Source organism: Tupaia chinensis, unplaced genomic scaffold (assembly GCF_000334495.1).
Source record: "Tupaia chinensis unplaced genomic scaffold, TupChi_1.0 Scaffold000415_1, whole genome shotgun sequence".
NCBI lineage: Eukaryota > Metazoa > Chordata > Mammalia > Scandentia > Tupaiidae > Tupaia > Tupaia belangeri.
In genome coordinates, this window is record NW_006159920.1 from 612,967 (window position 1) to 629,166 (window position 16,200).

General features: G+C 42.7%; 1 protein-coding gene across 2 annotated transcripts in view; it reads left to right on the plus strand.

Moving 5' to 3' along the window:
* The window catches only part of OSBPL11 (oxysterol binding protein like 11), a 111,679-nt gene that overhangs the window by 94,150 nt on the left and 1,329 nt on the right, over positions 1-16,200 (plus strand). For both annotated transcript variants that reach the window (XM_006154550.3, XM_006154551.3), the window contains 2 exons: positions 6,852-7,034; positions 10,197-10,350. In XM_006154550.3, coding sequence (XP_006154612.1) covers positions 6,852-7,034; positions 10,197-10,350 — 337 coding nt within the window. The remainder of the gene's footprint in view (positions 1-6,851; positions 7,035-10,196; positions 10,351-16,200) is intronic.

Here is a 16,200-nt window from a genome sequence, read left to right on the forward strand (position 1 = left end):
ACCTGGTGTGATTTTCAAGCTACCAGGTCTGGAACTCAAGCACTCAGTCAACCATGAGGGATAGAGCCACCTTAAACTTAATCTTCTTCATCTTTATCATTTTAAGAGCACCTATTACTCAAAAGCAATAAATGTCTTTATTAACATTATCTAAAATAGCCTTCCTATAGCAGCCCTATAGGAGGACATATTTCAGAGATGACAAGATTCAAGCTAAGGCCCTCAGTAGAACTGGTCTGATTCAGAAGCTCTTCGCTCTTCTCCACTATACTTCATTTAAGGAATTATCAAGTGTTTCAAAATTTCCCCAAGGTTAGGAATCACTTTCGATAACTTCTTTTGCCTCATGTTAATCATTGGCATAACTTTACTATACTTTTCCTACTATTGTTATAGTCTACTCAAGGAGAAATAAGAGGACATCCAGACATAGCCAAATTTATTGGAGTTTATTGATTAAGCCGGCAGCATGAGAGGGGGGCGTACTCATGTTTCTCAAAACCCCGCAACCCTGAGTGAAAGGAGAAAAGGAGTTTATGTAGGCTATAATTACGCTTTATCTCAGGATGACATGTTGGTAGTAACAAAGGGAAGGGGCTTTCTTTAAAGCAATAAAGCCAGTTACAGACACAAAGCAAGCAGGTTAATCATTCCTAAGGGCATGTTCTGAACACAATAGACTCTTAATGGCTCCCCTGGTAACAGGCATGGTCCCTTGGTAATGGACTGTTTCTTAGGGCTTCTGTTGATCCTACCTACTGTAGCTACTGTAGTGGGAGGGGGAGAAGGAGGCACAATTTCTAAGATGGAAGTACCCCTTCAAAATGGAGTTGGGCTTGCTTCACCATGATTTTCAGCATTTGGATGAAGCTTTTACTTCCTAAATCCCAGACTTAGCTCTAAATTTTCTGATTGGGCAGGAAGCCAGGCTGCTGCATGGAAGAAAATGACAGTTGGGGGGTGCTGGCCAGTGGCATGGTGGTTAAGGGCACTGGACTCCCACATGACTGACTGTGGTTCAAGTCCTGGACCTGATGGCTTGCTTTCCACTCCCCCTCCCCACTCTGCCCCTCTCTGGTCAAATTAAAATAAATAAATAAAGCTTTTAAAAAATGACAGTTGGCTCTCATTACAGCTTAACTTCATTTCTTTAGGTTGTTTCCCCAATTTTTCTTTGTCCTGTAAAGCATTTCTCTGGGGCTAGCTGATGGCTTGGAGCTGAAAGCACTAGATTTCATATGGCCAGTTGAGCAATTTGAGTTCCAGACTCAAATTGCTTGGAAAATACGCTGTGTGTGTGTGTGCCCAAAATCCTGAGAGGAGAATGGCAAAGAGATTGCGGCATGGCTGTCCCCTCTGGCCGGGATGTGTGTGTGTGTGTGTGTGGGGGGGTGTTAGACTCCCACATGGCTGACTGTAGTTCAAGTCTTGGACCTGGCAGCTTAAAAATTATGCCAGGCGTGTGTGCATGCATGCCCAAAATCCCAGAAAAAGAAGGGAGGAGAAGGGATTGCAGTGTTTTCATCCCCCATTGGGGATCATTTCTCACTTTCCCTCTCACTATGTCTTTCCATCTCTCTCCTCTCCTGCGAGCACACAAACCCTATAGCAAAACCCTTATCTCATTTTTATCGCTATATCACAGCTACAAAATTATAATAATGTCAGACCTGAAGACCAAGTTGTTTTAAGGAAATTTGTGCCAAGAAATATTAGAAAGATCTTGGTCTCTGGAGTATAACAGACTTGTTTTCAAATCCTGATTCTACTATGAACTAGCTATTTGATTTTGGGCAATTAACCTGAGTTTTTGGGTATCAGTTTCCTCATTTACAGAAATAGGATAGCCACGCAGGTAATATGGTGGTTAAGGGTGCTGGACTCCCACACGGCCAATCGCAGTTCAAGTCCTGGACCTGGCTATTTGCTTACTCTCTCTCTCTCTTTCTCTCTCTTCCTCTGTCCCTTTCTGATCAAATTAAAATAAATAAATAAAATTAAATAAAATAATTTTTAAAAAGCAGGGGTTGGGGGTGGTAGGTGGCATGGTGGTTTTAAAGCCACTAGATTCCCACATGGCTGACCATGGTTCAAGTCCTGGACCTGGTGGCTTGCTCTCTCACTTTCCCTTTCCCTGTCTCTGCCTCTGTCTGGTCAAACTAAATAATAATAATAACAAGTAGAATTAAATAAATAATTTAAAAAGCGGGGGGGGGAGCTAGCAGGTGACATTGTGGTTAAGGGTGCTGGACTCCCACATGACCTGCTTCTGTTCGAGTCCTGGACCTGGCAGCTTGCTTTTTTACTTTCTCTCTCTCACTCTCAATCTGACCTTCTCTGGTCAAATTAAAATAAATAATGTTAAATAAAATAATTCTTTGAGAAAAAAAAAAAAAGAAGTAAGATAGCCACGAAGACCAGCCCTTGAGAAAAAAAAAAAAGAAGTAAGATAGCCAGGAAGACCAGCCAGTGGCATAGTGGTTAAGGTGCTGGATTCCCTCATGGCTGACCATGGTTTGAGCCCCAAACCCGATGGCTTGAAAATCATGCTGGGTGTGTGTGTGCACCCAAAATCCTTGGAGGAGCGTGGAGAAGAGAGTCCAGGTAGCATCCCCCAAGGGGTGATTTCTCACTTTCCCTCTCTTTGTCTCCAGTGAGCCCACTCACCCTGTGGCAAAAACCTAACAAGGCGTGACAGGTAAAGTCCTGACATGTAAGTGTTAAGCAGATGTTATTTATGTGCCCCCTTCTATGCATACACTTGCACTGTCGTGTGTATGCTTTACTCACACTACTCGTTTTAGGGAGTGATACTGAACATATAATTTAAGCTCTGTGAGGCTGTTTTTTCATTCATCAATTCAGACAACATTTATAACAATTCAGGTTATTGGAACCAGCAGTGGTATAATGGTTACATCACTGGACTCCCACGTAGTTGACCGTGGTTCCAGTCCCAGACCTGGAGGCTTAAAACTCATGCTAGGTGTTTGTGTGAGCATGCCCAAAACCCTTAGAGGAGAATGGAGAGAAGGGATAACGGAGCAGCCATCTCGCCTGGGGAGGTGATTTCTCACTTTTTCTCTGTCTCTGTCTCTCAGTGAGCACACACACCCTATAGCAATACTCTCTCTAGTAACAACAACAACAAAAAAGCTGACAGTCTACTGGGGGAGATGACAAACCCAGTAATAACATTGCCATGTGATCAGTGCTGGGCATGTTCGCTGGAAGTGTGTACCATAGGGCAGAAGATGAGTGATGGCTTTCCTGAGGATGATGCTTGAGCTGTTTTGAAGGATCAGAAGTAGAGCCAGGGAGGAAGAACATGTCAGCCAAAAGGGGAAGCATGTAAAATATTTTAGACTAATTTAGAGCTGTGAATGTTCTTTGTTACCTTTAAATTACACCAGAGGGTGTGGCCAGGAGATGGTACAGTGGTTAAGGTGCTGGACTCACGCATGGCTGACCGCAGTTAGAGCCCAGGACCTGGTAGTTTGAAGATCACACTAGGTGCGTGTACATCCACAATCCCTAGGAGAATGGAGGAGAAGGGATTGTGGAGTGGCCATCCTCTCTTGGGGAGCATGGGTGATTTCTGTTCCCCTTTCTATGTCTCTCTCTGTTGAGTACATGTTCCCTATGGCAATAACCTAAAGAAAAAATAGACCAGAGGGTTGGCAGATTGTGACCCTTCAGCCAAATCTGGCCTGACTTATGTTTTAGTAAATACACTTTTTTTTGGGGGGGGGGTTGCTATAGGACACATGCACTCACCAACAAGCAAGGACACATGCACTCACCAGAAAGAGAGACAGAAAACGAGAAATCAGCCCCCCTGGGGAGGGGGGGGTTGGCCACGCCACAATCCCTTCTCCATTCTCTTCTCAGGATCTTGGGCATGCACGCATATGTGCTGGCATGAGTTTAAGCCACCAAGTCTGGGACTCCAACAGTGTTCGACTATGTGGGAGTCCAGTGACATAGCCATTATGCCAACTGCTGGTCCCGGTAAATACCCTTTTGTTGGAACACAGCCATGCCTCTCTACCTACTTGTCTTGACTTTTCTTGTGCTACAGTTAGCAATTGTGACAGAGACAGTCTAGCCTGAGAATCCTAAGATACTTACATTCTGATCCTTTATAGAGGAAACGTGCCAATCCCACGTTAGACAGTTGTAAAGCACTATTATGAGCAAGGTGAGGCGAGTCTCTTCATCCTCCTTGTGCTCCCACACAAGTGCTCATCCCCAGTCCCAGTTCTCCTCATGCCGCTCCTGCTGGGTGGCTGCTCTGTGCAACAGGTCCTCCGTATAACCCAGAGTTCCCAGCAAGGGCCTGGGTTTGGTACTTGTTGGATGGCAAGGCTGGTGGGAGAGGACAGTGGTTCGAGAGGTTGTGCTGTGGCTGTACGTGAGGAGTGGATCACTGTTCCTCACTTCTCAGTCTAGTCTGGTATGTGTTTGGCAAGGGAAGAGGTGAGTGTTAGTGTCCTCTCCTTGTATCTTGTTTGGTGGAGAGAAATTTCCAAGGAAGGAAAGGATGTTGGCAGGTGGGAGCAGAGAGGAGACACTGTGGCATGAGAAATAGCGTGGTGAGAGAGCCTCAGCAGTGTGATGACTTAATATTGCCTGCGTCCAAGTGTCACCCCGAGCTCCTCCTGCTGTAAAAAACAGACCTAATGATGTTCTTTGTGTCCTGTCAGCTACAGCGCCTAACTTTAGATTCTCAATATTTGATTTACTCTTGGATCGCAAACCCTTGTATTGCACACCACCATCTCTAAGACCTGGCTTGCAGCTCTTTTGCTTATTGGGCTCCTCTTCTCTGCCTTGAGCTCTCTCCTGACCGAAAACTGTGGACTCCCTAAATTCTACTTTGTTTTTCTGATTCTCTTGGGTTATGCCTGACAAATGCTACTTAGGATTCCTTAGCTGCGGTCTGAACCTCTTGGCTTTGGTCTTTTAGATTCCCTTTTGAATTCAAGTAATTCTCCATCTCTGACACATTGATTTCATCCTTATCTTTGCCCACAGTTCCCTGAGTTCTCCACCTCTATCTAGTCCGATCCTGTTGTTATCTGTGTCCTACAGGGAGCCCAAAGTACTTCACTAAAAATCATTATGCCTGTTCCTATTCTTAGCCTGTCCTATTGATTCATTTGAGCTGCATCAGTGCAGATATCTGCCGATAAATAGCCAGATAATGCTATTAACTTCGACAGTGGGAGCTTTGGAGGTCTTTGAATTCTTTGGTAATGATGATACTTTTTGTAAATCTGTGCTCTTTAATTTTCCTCTTTTTTTTTTTAAAAAGACTTATTTATTTAATTTTCTTTGTTACTATTATTGTTATTAAATTTTACCAGAAGAGAAAGGGAAAGTGAGAAAGCATACAACCAGGTCTAGGAGTTGAACTGTGATCGACTATGTGGGAGTCCAGTGTCTTAACCACCATACCACCTGCCAGCCCCTAATTTTTCTATTTTGGCAAGAGAATTTTTAAATTTTTAATGTGTTCCTTTAACTTTATTTTCTACCTCTTACTAGTCTTGTTTCTATTTTTAATTTAAAATTAGGCTTATATAGTTTAATACAGAATTGGTATATCCACATCTTCAGGTATAGGGACTCCAGATTTTCAAATAAATAGAACTAACTAGTAAAAAAAGAAAAAGTTAAGTAGATTGTAATGTAACATTTTAAAGCTGTAATATTAAAAAGAAAATGTTCATAAATTTCTTTTTTCCCTCTCTTTTCTGTTTTTTTGCTTGGGCACATGTACTCACCCATGAGAGATGGGGCAGGGAGTAGGGGAGCACCCCACTATGTGGCATGGTCACAAAGCAATTCCTTCCCTTCCCCTCCATTTCTCCATCCTGCTGGAATTTTGGACATGCATGCATGCACATGCACCTGCTGTGTTTTTCAAGCTGTTTGGGCCAAGATTTAAACTCTAGTTGGACATGTGAGATTTGGCTCCCTAAACTACCAGGCTATGGGGCTGGCCTCATATTTTTTGTATTACTGTTTAGTTTTAATATTATAATAGTTTTGTTTGTAGCAGACATTTTAAAGATGATACTTTGATCATTTATGGCAATGAGGTCTTTAATTTGATACCAGCTACTCTTTATAAAGATTAAAATTAATGTTATTTTAAAAATATTTCAAAAGCTTTCTTATTTTAAGAAGTTTTCCCCTTGGGGTGCATGCACTCACTGGTTAGAGAGCAAGTGCGAGATAGTGAGAGGGAAAATGGGAAAGCATCCCCCAGAGGGATGGATACACTGCAGTCCCTTCTCCTCCATACTCCTCCTGGGATCTTGGGCATGAGTGCACATGCACCTGGGTCCAGGACTTGAACTGTAATTGACTGTGTGGGAATCCAGCACCATAACCACTATGCCATCTGCTGTCTCTGCTGTCATGTTTTTACAAAGTCTAGCTTTGACTCTGACAAATTGAAGTGAGCTATACAGCTAATTTAAACAGGAATCATGATTATTCTTGGGTTTCAAGTTTTTCCCTTTTTGTTTTTGTAGAGAGATTTTTGCTATAGGGTCCATGCACTCACTAGAGAGACAGTGAGAGACAGACAGAGCTAGAAATCACTTCCAGAGGGGATGGCCACACCACAGTTTCTTCTCCTTTATTCTCCTCTTGGGATTTTGGGCACACATGCACAGTGTGTTTTAAGCTGCCGGGTCTGGGACTCAAGCCACAGTCAGCTACATGAGAGTCCAGCGCCTTAACCACTGTGCAACCTACTGGTCCTTTGGGTTTCAGGATCTTAGGAGATAAACATGTCATCACTTATCAGAGCATATCTATTTTCTGCTAAATTGTAGAGTTACAGCCGAAGTCAAGCACAACATCACCAACACTGTGGTATGCAGAGTACAGGGAGAGTGGAACAGTGTTCTTGAGTTCACTTACAGCAATGGAGAGACGAAGTGTGTGGATTTGACGAAATTGTCAGTGACAAAGAAAAGAGTGAGACCTCTGGAGAAGCAGGATCCATTTGAATCCAGGTGTGTTTTCCTTGCATCCATCCGGGAAAGAATCAGAAGCTCTGGAACTAATGTAAGCCTTTTTACTGCCTGACATTGAGCAGGTCACTGTACCAGTTGATAACAGCTTCCTCCTCTATGGAAGTGAATGAGTTGGTCTGATCTGATGTTATTAAATCCCTTATCGGCAATGACATCATAAGGTCTACAGTCATATTTTAATACAAATCAAATACTTGTAAACTGAACAGAATTATTAACCACGTTTAACAGTCATAGGATTATTATCCTTGCCATAAAACTTCTTACAAATTATTAACAAGCAGGGAACTCCAAGAGAAAAATATGACCAAAAGACCATATGTAGTTCACCAAAATAAAAAAATGTTGAATGCCCACTAAGAAAATGAAAACTTATTCAGTGTAGTTAAAATGCAAAGAGATGCAAATTAAACAGTAAGACAAATTATTAGAATTATTTAATTTTATTTATTTTAATTTTTAATTTGTTATAGGGCATGCATGCTCACGAGAGAGAGAGACAGACACCAGGTCCAGGATTTGAACCATGGTCAGCCATGTGGGAGTGTCCAGCACCTTAACCACCACGCCACCTGCCAGTCCCATAATTATTTAATTTTATTTATTTTAATTTTTAATTTGTTATAGGGCATGCATGCTCACGAGAGAGAGAGACAGACACCAGGTCCAGGATTCAAACCATGATCAGACATGTGGGAGTCCAGTGCCTTAACCACCATATCACCTGTTGCCCTCCCTCTTTTTTAAAAGATTTTTTTATTGGGACCAGCAGTTGGCATAATGGCTATGTTGCTGGACTCCCATGTAGTCTACTGTGGTTCGAGTCCTGGACTCAGTGGCTTAAACTCATGCCAGGTATGTGTGTGTGCGTGCCCAAGATCCCGAGAGGAGAATGGAGGAGAAGGGATTGCAGCATGGACATCCCCCCTGAGGATTGATTTCTCACTTTCTGTCTCTGTCTTCCTGGTGAGCGCAAATGCCCTATAGCAAAAACCTCTCCAAAAAAAAAAGATTTTTTTTATCTACCATAGGGCATGTGTGTTTGCCAGAGAGAGAAAACAGTGAGAGGAAAGTGAGAAATCAACCCCCACACTGCAATCCCTTCTCCTCCATTATCCTCCTGGGATTTTGGGTACCCACACATACATGCCTGGCATGATTTTCAAGCTGCCAGGTCTGGGACTTGAACTGTGATTGGTCATATGGGAGTCTGGCGCCTTAACCACTCACCACCTACTGGCCCCAGTGATTATGATTTTAAAATATTATGTAATGAAATACGTCAGCATCTGGAAAATCTGCATAACTTAGTGAACTTGTATTTTTCAAATAACCAGTGCATGATGTTACAGAATCATACATAAATGGATAAATGATCCATTCAAGGTGCAGGTTAGATCAATGAATTTCCATCTAACATCATATAAAAATTGATAATTTTTAGTTTCTTACATTGCAAACTGCCTCTTGTTGAGTTTTGGTACAATAACAAAAAATTGAATTTTTCTGGGGAAAAAAAAATCTGCTATTGCCTTTCCTAACTATGTCTGTGTGAGACCAGATTTTCTTTATATACTTTAAACCAATATATTAGGTTGTCAGGAAAGATACGAGTATTTTCCGTGCAAAAATGTGTCATGATTTTCCTGACAACCCAAAGTTACAACACGAATATAAAAGCAGATATAGGAGCCCAAATATTTTTATTATCATCATTATTATTATTTTTTGGAGAAGTTTTTTGTTGTTGTTGTTATATGGTGCATACATTCGCCAGAGAGACAGAGACAGAAAGCGAGGGCCAGCGATTGGCATAATGGCTAAGTCGCTGGACTCCCATGTAGTTAGCCGTGGTTCGAGTCCCAGACCTGGTGGCTTAAACTCACGCCAGGCGCGTGTGCGTGCGTGCCCAAGATCCCGAGAGAAGAATGAGGAGAAGGGATTGTGGCATGGCCATCCCCACTGGGAGGTGATTTCTCGCTTTCTGTCTGTCTGTCTCTGTCTTTCTGGCGAGTGCACATGCCCTATAGCAAAAACCTCTCCAAAAAGAAAAAGAAAGCTAGAAATCGCAACCCACAGGGGATGGCCATGCCACAATCCCTTCTCCTCATTCTTCTCTCGGGATCTTGGGCACGCACGCACACGCGCCTGGCGTGAGTTTAAGCCACCAGGTCCAGGACTCGAACCACCGTCGACTACATGGGAGAATAGTATATAGGCTATTGGGCAAACTCTCCTTCTAAAATTTTTATGGTGTTAGTCCTTACATTTAGACTGTGATCTATTTTGAGTTTATTTCTGTGTATGACGTGAGGTGAGGGTCTGAGTTCATCTTTTTCCATATGTATGTCTAATTATTTCAGCATTATTAGTTGAACAGACTGTTTCTTTAGTCAAGAATTGTCCTGACAGTTTTCTTTTGCTAGAGTTTTGCTGAGCTTCCTCTCCCCTGAAGTGAGCGAGAGCACTTGGAGGACTCCGCTCATCCGTTTCCTACCCTCATGGCTTACCGCTCAATGGGGCGTGGTTACACCAGTCATCTGTAGTCCTTTTTTCTCTGTTTTTCCATCCCTTCAGGATTTTCAGTACATACACCTGGTGTGTATTGCAGGCTGCCAGGGCCTGGGCTTACTACCATGATTGGTCTTGTGGGATCTCACTTTTTTTTTTTTTTAAGGTTTTTGCCATAGGGCATTTATGCTCACTGGAGAGAGACAGTGAGAGGGCCTCAAGGGAATGGCCACACCCTTCTCCTCCTTCATTCTGGGCATGCATGCACATGTGTCCAGCATGATTTTCAAGCTGCCAAGTCTGGGACTTGAACCACATTTGGCCATGTGGGAGTCCAGCACCTTAACCACCACACCACCTGCTGGCCCTAGGATCTCAGTTGCTATCATATCCCTTAAGTGTGTGCTACAGGGCCAGCCTACTTGTTTTTCATTTAAAAGAAGCAGCAGCAGCATGCTGGAAAGCAGCAGCATGGCATAATAATCAGCATTCATGTAACTCATGGGCATGGCTTTATGTATCTCATTTGGGAAATCTACTTCTTAGAAAGTGTTTTAATTTTGAGGATATCAGTTGTTTTTAATTTTCTTTGTAAGAATGTTTATAAAATATGTAGTTTTTCGATCCCAGGCGATTATGGAAAAATGTGACCGACGCTCTGAGGGAATCTGAAATTGATAAAGCCACAGAGCATAAACGCTCCCTGGAAGAACGCCAGAGAACTGAGGAAAGGCATCGAACGGAGACAGGCACACCCTGGAAAACACAGTATTTTATCAAAGAGGTATGTCAGCCATGCATTCAGGCTGAAAGTCATTTTCTTCTATTGAGAACTTTGGCTTCCTAGACTTTGTTGTATCTTGAGCATTTTTATTTTTAAATGTGGTCTATTTAACCGTGCGCTTTCTCGTGAGCTTTTCATAATTTGTCAAAGTAAATAGTTTACCAGCAATTTAGATAGAATTTATATGAGAGAGGGGCGGAGGTTTATTGACAGGGTCTCACTGTGTCACAGTCTTCCTGTCCCCACTTGCCAGTGTGCAGGACTCTGGGGGCATACCACTGTTTCCAACCTCTTGGGCTGCTCAGGCAGCCAACCCAGGCTTCCAGTATGAGCTCAGCTTCGGAGCAGCAGCATCTTAGCCACGTGTGCCACTTCAGTGGAGCTAGATACAGGATATTTGGGATATAATTTAGCCAAACAAAATTTTTAGTCACAATCATAGGATATGTCATTTATAATTTGTTGTCTTTTAAATCATACCTGCAATTATCTTTTTACTTCTGGAGACCATGTATTATGGGAAACAGGAGAAACTTAATTGGATACACACAGGATGATGAAGTGGCTAGATGTGAGGGTGTGTAGCATGAAAAACAGAAAACTCGGATCATGTATTATAAACTTTTTCACATATGTAAGCTCATCACATAGAACATTTTTATAGTTGAGCATCCCTACTCAAAAATATAAAATGTTCCAGGTAACCAGCAGTTAGCGTAATGGCTATGTCGCTGGACTCCCACGTAGTCGACCGCGGTTCGTGTCCCGGACCCGGTGGCTTAAAACTCACGCCGGGCGCGTGTGCGTGCGTGCCCAAGATCCTGAGAGGAGAATGGAGGAGAAGGGATTGAGGTGTGACCATCCCCCCTGGGGGGTGATTTCTCGCTTTCTGTCTCTATGTCTCTCTCTGTCTGTCTGGCGAACGCAGGCGCCCTACAGTGAAAATCTTTCAAAAAATAAAAATAAATAAAATAAAATAAAATGTTCCAACATCTGAAGCCTTTCAGGTGCTGACACGACATAAGTGGGAATGCCTCGCTTGCTCTGTCACTCCCTGACTCAGTCAGAATACTGAAACACAAGATTACTGTATCAAACAACGCTCAGACTATGTTTAAGGTGTATCTGAAACATAAATGAATTTTATGTTTAGACTTGGGTCTCCTCCACAAGATATCTCATTATGTATATGCAGATATTCTGAAATCAAAACAAAACAAAACAAAAACATCCAAAATACTTCTAGCCCAAAGCATTTCAGATAAGGGGTACTCAACCCGTATGAGTTAACATGGCTATCTAGAACTACGTTCACATTGCCAGGAAGCAAATTTGGGAATTAATAAAGAAGAAATGATATAATCATCAAAAACATCTAATACATTTATCTTATAGTATTCTTTTTTTCTTTTTAGAGGGAGATTTTTGCTATACAGTATGTGAACTTGGAGAGACAGAGAGAAAAAGTGAGAAACCACACCCAAGGGGGGATAGCCATGCTGCAGTCCCTTCTTCTCCATTCTCCTCTTGGGATTCTGGGCACACATGCACATGCACCTGGCATAAGTTTTAAGCTGCTGGGTCCAGGACTCGAACCACCATCAACCACGTGGAAGTTCAGTACCTCAACCACTGTACCATCTGCTGGCCCTAGTAAAGAATTCTCTGTCACAAGACCTGTATAAGAGACCAGGCTTATGTAGAAGAATTTGATATGGGGCCAGCAGATATCATGGGGGTTGGAGTGCTAGTCTTCCACATGGTCAATTGTGGCTTGAGTCCCAGACCTGGTAGCTTGAAATTCACACTGGAGACGTGTGTGTGCTTGCTTGAAATCCCAGGAGGAGAATAGAGAAGAGATTGTGTCATGGCCATACCACTGAGAGGTAATTTCTCACTTTCTCTCTCAATATTTTTGTCTATTATTTCTGGTGTGAACTGAGAGTAATAAAAATAATCAACTAAAGCTTATATCAAGAAAATTTTTGTCTATAGCAAAGTCTAAAGAAAAACCCATTTTGGCTGGGTTACACTGGGCCAACTACAAGGTTCGAATCCTGGATCCTGAAGCTTGAGAAATATGCCAGGCATGTGTGCCCGAAATCTCTAGTGGAGAATGGAGGAGAAGGGATTACAGCATGGCTAATCCCCATGGGTGATTTCTAACTTTTCTTCTCTATCTCTTCTCTCTCTGGCAAGTACATGTGCTCTGTAGCCAAGTCAAAAAAAAAAAAAAAGACAGGCCAACAGGTGGCGTAGTGATTAAAGGCTCTGGCCTCCCAGCATGGCCAGCCTTAGTCCCAGACCTGGTGGCTTCCTTTCTCACTTTCCCTCTCTTTTTCTGTCTCTTCTGGTCAAATTAGAAAATAATAATAATGAATAAAGTTAAAATTAAAAAAAGAAAAACTCATTAAATTTTAATATTGGTCTATCGGTAAGGAATCTGGAAAAAAATAATCTGATGATTTTTGCATAGTTATTACCTTTGAAAATTCATAGTTTATTACTGTAGTTCTACTACTTGTATTTTTTTGTTTGTTTTAATTTTTAAAATTATTATTATTATTATTTTCTTCCATTTGACCAGAGAGAGAAAAAGGGAAAGTGAGAAAGCAAGCTGCTAGGTATAGCACTCAAACCATGGTCGGCCATGTGGGAGTCCAGCCACCTGCCAGCCCCTACTTGCATTATTTTTTAATCTTTGGGTTAAATGCCTACTGTTTTAAGGGAAAGTATTTTGCATCTCTATAATTTTATATGAAGAATATATGTGTGTAGTTATTATTGAAAATTATATTTGAATAACCTTGGATTTTTTTTTTCCCATTTCAAGCTCATTAAGAGAATGATATATGGGGCCAGCAGCTGGCATGGAGGGTAAAGTGCTAGATCCATATGGCCAGCTATGCAGTTCAAGTCCTGGACATGGCAACTTGAAAATCACACTGGACGCATGTGCGTACATGCCCAAAATCCCAAGAGGAGAATGGAGAAGAAAGGATTGTGGTGTGGTCATTCCCCCTGGGGGGGTGCTTTCTCACTTTCCCTCTTTCTTTCTGTCTCTTTCTGACAGATGCATATGTCCTATAGCAAAAAATTTTAAAAATAGAGAGAAAGAAATGTATACACTAAGAGTAGAATCTAGAGATGGAAGTGTCCTGAGTTAGGACCTCTATAGACTGTTACAGAGGAGCCCTATGGGCTAAGAACAGGGAGCTTTATTTGTTAAAGGATTCAATTGATAGAATTTTTAAAGGATAGGCACCATGATTCTTGCTATTGACATAATATGCTACTTTTCCTTTTTCTTTTTCTTTTTTTTTTTCAATTTGTTATAAGGCATGTGTGCTAGCAAGTGACAGAGAGAAAATGAGAACGCACCGCTCTAGTGGGGATGGCACTGCCAGTCCCCTCTCTTCTGTTTTCCTCTCAGGATTTTCGCATGCAAACAAAGGCGTCCAGTGTGTTTTTCAAGCCACTGGTTCTGGGACTTGAACTGTGTAGTTAGCCATGTGGGATTCAGCTGCCTTAAATAACTATCACACCACTGACAGGCCCTCATTTATTCTTTATAGGATAGACATTGAGAACCTATCTCTTAATCTCTTTATCACAGTCATGTTACACAAATATTGAAAATATGGGATAAGATATAATGAGTGTCCAATCGAATAGTGAATTTCTTTCAGCCTAGATGGTCTAAGATAACTGTCTGGGGGAATAGTAGGTAGGAAGTAACAAAACTCAAATTCAGGCCTCGTTTTTTTTTTTTTTTTTTTTTTTTGGTGGGGGGGGGAGAGGTTTTTACTATAGGGTGCGTGCACTCTCCAGAAAGACAGAGACAGAGAGACAGAAAGCAAGAAATCACCTCCCAGGAGGGATGGCCACGCCACAATCCCGTCTCCATTCTCCTCTCAGGATCTTGGGCATGAACGCACATATGCCCAGCGTGAGTTTAAAGCACTGGGTCCGAGACTTGAACCATGGTCGACTGTATGAGAGTCAGCGACATAGCCATTACACCATCTGCTGATCCCGGGATTTCTTAAATAGTGTGCCCTGGCATGGTGGTACGGCATAGTGTGCCCGCTTTTCTGACTCCTAAGGACTGCTCTTGTGCATGACAGGTATTCCACAGACTGCAGGGTGGACGGTATGGTTTTAGGCTAATTCGCTTGCCCACTGCTCACTGCCTTCTGTGTGCTACTACTCCATGGCCTGGGGGTTGGGGTCCCCTGGTATAGCAGCTGGGTTAGAGTTGTGTCATATTAACTCCCTGCTCCTGTGGGGCTGACATGTCCACTCCTGGGTGTGGCTGGACTCCAGTGTATGCTGTCACGCAGGCGACATGCTGCAGAGTCCAAGTGAGGCCATGAGGACGGCAGTCAGTCCATGATAAATTCGGAGCTGCCACACGTGGCCCACTGCTAAGAAATCACCAGTTTTTGAAAAATTGACCTTTGTGTCTCCTGTGGTCCTAAACAGAATGCTGGGCTCAACATCCCATCATAGAGAAATGGAAGAAAACGGACGGTGTCATGATCACACTCCTTTTTAGGGTGCGCTCTCTCTCTGTCTCTTTCTAGTGAGCACACACAATCCTGTAGCAAATAAAATAAAGGGGGAGTCCTTGTTGCTATGAGTCAAATAATTGCTAGATTTAGGTCATTTTTAGAACAAGGTAGTAGGCTGGCTATGGAGCACAGTGGTTAAGCACTGTGTATAGGGAGCCAGATCACATATGGCCGACCGTGGTTCACATCCCTGATGGCCTGAAAAAGACATGCCAGGAGTGCGTGTACATGCCCAAGGTCCTTGGGATGAATAATGGAGAAACAAGGATGCAGAGTGCACCCTATTGGGAGGTACCTTCTCCCTTTCTCTGATGTGCACGCACTGCTCTCTGACAATAAAAGAAAAAGAATAAATATATAAAAATATGGATTTATTTCATTCATAAAAGAGACCCACACACATCTTCTTAGCAGCGTCCCCACACCACAGTCTAGTGGCGTGGTGGTTGAGGCGCTTAACTCCCACATGGCAACCGCAGTTTAAGTCTCAGACCTGGTGGTTCTCGCTTGCTCTATGAGCATGTGTGCCCCATGACAAATTTAAAAATAATGTAAATGAAATAATTTTTAATAGAAATCTGACTTTCTTTGCCTTGTCCCATGAACACTGAACTCCAGCCTTCACTCCCCTGATCCTTGCCCTGGTATGCTGCTGCAGCTCTTTTTTCTCATTTCGCTCTCCTATCTTCAGCTCACTCTCTGACTCCAACTTTACCTCTTTGCTGGATCCTGTTCACAGAAGCGAGGGGAAACTAATGGCTGAAAAGTCAGGAAAGAACCAAGAAAAACAGCACCTAGGCCCTAGAAATGCCCGCCAAGATGAGGAGGCCAGCCAGTGCTTTCACGACCCTTCCCTGTGCTCCTCCTGCTGCCGGTTGCTCTGTGCGTGAGGTCCTATCTGTAGCATCCTGGCGGCATTGGCAGAATTGCTAGAGATGACTTCTTTTTTTTTTTTTTTTTAAGAATTACTTATTTATTATTACTATTTTTCATTTGCTACAGGGCATGCGCACTCACCAAAGAGAGAGAGAGAGAGAGAAAGTGAGAAAGCAAGGCACCAGGTCTGGGACTCCAGCCATGGTCAACCACATGGTAGTCCAGCACCATAACCACTACCGTACCTGCTGACCCCCAGATGACTTTTTTCAATTAAATTGTTCCTGGATCACAAACCAGATCTTCCTGTTCCAGACCTCCTCACCCAATCCTAGCTAAACCACAGGCCTCATTTTAACTTTTTTTTTTTTTTTTGAGAGATTTTCATTGTAGGGCGCGT